Source organism: Durio zibethinus, chromosome 6 (genome assembly GCF_047325235.1).
Source record: "Durio zibethinus cultivar Kanyao isolate XHJ-2024 chromosome 6, ASM4732523v1, whole genome shotgun sequence".
Classification (NCBI taxonomy): domain Eukaryota; kingdom Viridiplantae; phylum Streptophyta; class Magnoliopsida; order Malvales; family Malvaceae; genus Durio; species Durio zibethinus.
Window position 1 is genome coordinate 8,421,354 of NC_143167.1, and position 5,960 is coordinate 8,427,313.

The window sequence follows — 5,960 nt, forward strand, 5'->3', positions numbered from 1 at the left end:
AGCTTTTAATAAAAAAAAAAACCATTATACCTTTTTAACCATTAAATACCCCAACACTCTATTTAATAGGTTATTTTTCTACTTAAAAGAACTTCTTTTTAACATATAAACCAAAAAACCCTATACGCCAATAACATTAAGAGCTTTTATGATAGTAAAAGTAGGATTGAAATTTGGTTTAAAAACCTTTATACATAGACCACCTTTTTTTTAAAGTAGTTTTCAATTTCTAATAAAGGAAAAGAGCTTGCTTTCTTTATTTATGGATTGATATCTACAAAAAATTATAACTCTAAGCTCCTAAAAATTGTCAACAAAACCAAACTATAAATGCTTCAAATGAATGGTCTTAATGCCTTGTAAGAGTTGAAAATCATTTTTGTTTTACGTTTTGAAAACTCCTTTTTTAAAAAAAAAAAAAAGAAAATTGAGGCTTTTTTTATTGCAAAAGCAACAACCATCATTCAAAAATGGAGTTTGCAGCTTTTGGTTCATCAAGATAAAAAAAAAAAGACCAAAAACTCCTTTAAAAGACTATTTTCAGTTAATCTTAAAAAAAAAAAAAAAAAAAAACTTGTTTCTTAGCAATATTAGGTATCTAACATCCATTTTTGAATATAAACATAAAAAACTTTAAGGTTGCCTTTCTACTATAAATGTTATATGGGAAGGATGACGTGATCATATGCATGAAAACAAGCTAGAAAAAAATGAGCTACCTTTTCCTATAAACTTTCCCAAAAGTTGTAATTTTCTTTCCTTTTGGCCAAGCTCCCAACTTCTTTTTTTTTTTAAAGCTCTTTCTCTTATGTGTTGTTTTTTTACCAAACCTCTCTTTTTTTTTTTCTTGTTTTTAACCTTTTCTTTTTCAACTTTTTCCCTTTCTCTTTTTTTTGATTGCCAGCAAAATCATCTATATTTTTTTTGTTAGCCTTTTTTTTATCACCTTTTTTTTTTTTTTGCTAAAGACTCTCTCTCCCTTTTGCAAAGATCCCTCATTTTTTTTTTATTAGTTCATGCATCTTTCATGTGAAAATCGAATGGGTTTTCAAAATCATTAGCTTTATTCCTTTTGTTTTTACCTACTCAAAATCTCCTCTTTGAACCGAATAAGCCTTTCAAAAATTAATGAGCCCCTTTTTTTTCTTGTTTTTTTGTTGTTTTGGGCTTCATCACTAAAGGATAAGTTTTAGGTTGTTTAAAAAAAAAAAAAACTTTAGGTCTTTGTTTGGGCCAAAGAATATGTTACATTATGGATCATGAAATGGGTTACATTATAGGCCATGTTTGGACTTGCTAAATAGGCCAGCCATGTTTGGTTTGTAATTGGGTCACATAATGGGTCATGTATTGAGTTTTTAAAGGGCCATGTTGTGAAGTCCAAAAAAAAGAAATGATATTTACCCATGTTAGGCCCTTAAATCTTATAGCCCAAAATTGAATTAAATCAGGTTTCAGTTTACAAAAAAATGAGCTCAAATTTTAATAGGAAATGAAAACACTTCAATTCATTAAAATGATTCGTCTGAATCTATTACAATTAAACATGATCAAATTGCTTCGAACAAAATTATATGTCTACAATAATATGTTTTATTAGCTTATATGAATTAACTTAGTTTTTTATCATCTATCAATTTATTAGCTTTTTTTTTTGTAATACTATCTATATCTGAAAATTCCTATAACATTTTAAAAAAATTATATTTTTATATAGCATTTCATATGAACTTATTTATTTTAGATAGATTATATATTTTGAAAAAAAAAATTTGTAAAAAGTACAAATGTTGTTTAAAATAAAAAAATGACTATTTCTATATATTTTTTCAAAATTTTTTATTCTTATATTAAAATTTATTAATTATACTATAATTAAATTTTTTATATAATTATTTTTGTGCATTGCACGAACTAGAAATTAGCATATTGTAATTTTATGTTCTAAGAAAAGCATGTGGTTGGTAGCTCAAGTGGGTATGGTCAATCATTAAAGTCTAACCTTCTATTTTTTCATACTAATGAAGCTTATATGTTTTAGATAAAAGTTAAGAGAAAAAAAAGTAAAGAGCAGCACATAAACTAATAGCTTAGTGTTCGGTCATTTTTTTCATTCTTTGTGAAAGTTTTTTCTATCTTGTTCATGTGGATTAATATTAGAGATTGGACACGTGAACAACTACTGATTTGTAATTTAGATAAAACTTGATAGAAAAGAAAGAAAAGAGAAACACATAAACTACTAACTTAATGTTCAATCATTTTTCTCATTCTTTGTGAAAGCTTTTTCTATCTTGTTCATATGGATTAATATTAGAGACTGGACACATGAACAACTATTGATTTGCAATAATCAAAGTTTATTGATTCCTTGAGATTAGGCTTGCCATGTACAACTATTTAATTAGATATGAAAATTTGCTTCTATTTGTGATTGTTGATCATCTTACCAAGGTAATTATAGAGTTTACGAGTGCAAAAAATTTTAAAATTTCATTATTTATACATGATGTTTTCTCAATCAATTCTAATATAGTATTGAAAGGAACAATGAATTACGTTAAAAATCAATTAAAACTTTAAGGGAAAAATGGGTTATTTTGATCCGACTGTCATGCATTTAGGTCATCATACTATAATTTTGATGGCACCACTTGAAAACATTCTACCTTTTCCATTATTAGACTAACATTAAGATCATAAATTGAACATCAAATTTCTTTAAAAATAAATGTGTTTTTCAAATAATTAAGTCAATAAGCAATTCTAATTCTAAAAAAAAAAAAAGCACATACTTTTTCTTCATGCAAAATTAAATTTATAACCCGCATACATGAAAGATATAGTTTGATACTAATTTATAAAGTAAATGAATAATTTTTTTTGAGATAATAATGTAAAGTTTTAAATTTAGTCAGATGGATTTAAATCTTAGGTCCATCATACTACAAAAAATTCATATTTACCAAATAAAAATTTTGAAGTAATTTATATAAATGTTACAAAATATTTATATTTTTTTCTTAACATAAATGATGTTATGTTGCAATAGTTTGTACAAGTAATATTGCAAAATTGTTACTAATGTTTTCTACAATATTACTAATTTGCAGAACCTTATCGTAATATGTAAAATATTTTTTTATAACATAAAAGGTCATATGTTGCAATAGGTGTGTTAAATTACTTTTTGCAGCAAAAGTAAGCATTGAAGATAGTTTTTTAACAAGTTAATTATATTTTTTGTAGTTAAATTTTGAAAAAATGTATAAATTGGTATATACCTAAAAAATTATTAACATGCATTTGATAAATATTATCAAATTATGTATTCACTACATATATTATCAATATTTTTCAATAAAAAAGATTTAAATATATATTTTTTACGTGAACAGTAAAAATTATAACATGTACCAAAAGTGTAATTAACTGTTTTGTAATATGATAATTTGTAATACCTTACAGGATTATATAAAAATTTGGTTACTAATTATCAAAATTCTTATATTATATTTTTGTCATTTTAATCAACCCTATGTAATATCACAAATCAATTTTGAAAAATGAAAAAAAAAAATTTTATGAAAGAGAAAAGAAATGAGATTACATCTCTGATGTAAATCTTATACAATTTTATTGCAAATGTGTAATTTAGACTAAAAAGTAAAAACAATACATTTTAAGGAGGATACATGAGAATTAATCTTCTCTTTATTACAAAAAAAAAATAATAATTCTTTGGATGATAATTACTCAATGTTTGAGCAGTTGCTCATAAATCTTCCCAGTTTCTATAGTGGCCCTTGTGAAAGCAATTTTTCCAACATTTTTTGAAGCATGCTATTTTGATCGGCTCTGGGTACTAATCACATTTGGGCACGCAACATTATAGCATTTTTGTTTATGTATTTTTAAAAGATAACATTTATAAATAGAAATTACAACTATAATAAAATAATACTCAATATATTATAACATGACTATTACATTTAAGATAAAAATATCAGTAAACAACTTAACAAACCAATATAAAAATTAAATTTACACATTATGGACTCGAACTTATGATTTTAAAATTCAAAGACTTTCTCTTTAATATTGAATAAAGCCTCGTTATCTTAAGTACAAATGAACAAATAAGACTAGTGGCAAAAAGTTACAGATCATAGCAAAGAGTTCACTTTGAAGAAACCATATCTTCTACATCTATATTGAAATCCTTTAGACTATTACTGCATATTATAGCCATGAGACTTGGCAAATAGATGTCAAAACAACATACTTTAATGAAAATTTAGAAGAGAATGTGTACATAACATGACCTGAAAGTTTTAGATCCAAACAAAATTCTAAGATAAGTAAGTTACAAAAGTCTGTATTTAAACTTAGGCAAACATCAAGGAGTTTCTTTTTGCCAAGAAACTTCAAAGAGTTGGAACATCTATTTTTAGGAAAAAATAAAAGAAGGAGTTTGATTTCATCAAGAACAATAAAAATGTGTATAGAAAATTAAAATGAAAGCATTGAAGCATCTTAATTTTCATCTTATGCTAAATTAGTTATTAGTTCAAGCAAATCTTATATATTATCAAATAAAATAAATTATGATTTAATACCTTATTCAATTCTAATAAACATTTTTTTCAAACAATTATTTAATTGGGAGGCTTCACAATCCCTTTTACCCTCATGAAAAACTATTTTTTATTAGTTATGATAAATTTTAACTTGTCAACAATCACTTGAACTTTTTAACCCCTTTATTTTTGCCTATTTGCCTTATATATTGAATTAATAAGTTTATTTCAATTTTCAAACTATCAAATTGAAAAATAATAAAAAACAAGATATAAAAAAAAATAAAATCTTTATTGTTTTCCACTTTAAGAAAATTGAAATTTTTATATTTAACTACTCAAAGATTTGCATATATATGGGATACTCATTCAATAACCACAAATTTTATTAATATGCTAATAGAGTTTACAAACTCTCATCAGCTCTTCTTATTCTTTTGGCAAGCTTTAAACAGGTGGAACAACAAAACCTAAAACAATTATAAAAACACAATAGATTAGTTGAAAATAATTATTAATCTAAAAAAAAAACCAAATTAAAAACAAAATCATAAAAATTTTGGAATAATGTAATGAAAAACCTTACTTCCACATTTCATTCCAGGCGTAAGAGTTAAGCCACAGGATCGAGCTACAAACATCACCTTCTCTACACTAATAATCTCCTCTACCTTAGGAGTAACATACTTGCAAATGCATGGAATATCAAGATGTGTTACAACATTACAGCAACCTTGGGATGGAGGTTCTTCTGGCCCTGATTTTTGAACATATTTGGAGCATTGGGATATCAAGCTAGGAATACTAGTTTCACACTGAGCTGACACCCTATGATCTCTGAAAACAAGGGTTCCGACAATCATCAAGATTGCCATGGTCAAGAAACGAAAACTTGTTGCTGAGGCCATTTTGCTATTTCTTTTTCCTTTAAAATTATATTGCCTTGGTGATGGTCTGGTAAGGTTTGATTTATATTGAGAGAAAAACTTTGATAAGTTATTGGTTGCATAACATATATGATTAATTTTAGGTATTGACAACACAGAATTGATTAGCATTTATGTCATTTTAGGTAATGACAACACAGAATTTATTAGTGTATATGTCCAACAAAAGTTTCTTCTTTTGGACAAAATAATTTTTACTTGGTCATAAATGAGTGGTCACTTAAACTTTTCTTAGGTGGGGCAATAATTTTTTGTATTTGATATTTGGACTATGCTGATTCTTTCAATTACGTTTTGATTATTAAATGACAAATTTGAATAATTTGAGTCATTTATTTCCCAATTCTTAAATTAATCAAGGTAAAATTTTCTTGACCAAATTGGTTGAGTAACCTTCATTCCATTATTAATGCCCCCAAAGACAATAAAATAG

General features: G+C 25.5%; 1 protein-coding gene across 1 annotated transcript; it reads right to left on the reverse strand.

Annotated features, from left to right (window-relative positions):
* Positions 1 to 5,027: 5,027 nt before the first annotated feature.
* LOC111284298 (uncharacterized) lies at positions 5,028 to 5,529 on the reverse strand. The gene is made up of 2 exons (XM_022873010.2): positions 5,167 to 5,529; positions 5,028 to 5,050 (listed from the first exon to the last, which is right to left on the reverse strand). The coding sequence occupies exons 1-2, from the start codon at positions 5,486 to 5,488 to the stop codon at positions 5,028 to 5,030; spliced, it is 345 nt and encodes a 114-aa protein (XP_022728745.2). The 5' UTR covers positions 5,489 to 5,529.
* Positions 5,530 to 5,960: the final 431 nt, after the last annotated feature.

Bases quoted from the DNA above. Each gene is read 5' to 3' on its own strand.
- LOC111284298 (XM_022873010.2), bottom strand. From the start codon at position 5,488: ATGGCCTCAGCAACAAGTTTTCGTTTCTTGACCATGGCAATCTTGATG. The intron at 5,051-5,166 runs GTAAGGTTTTTC...TAATTGTTTTAG, and splicing joins GCCTGGAATGAAATGTGGAA to GTTTTGTTGTTCCACCTGTT.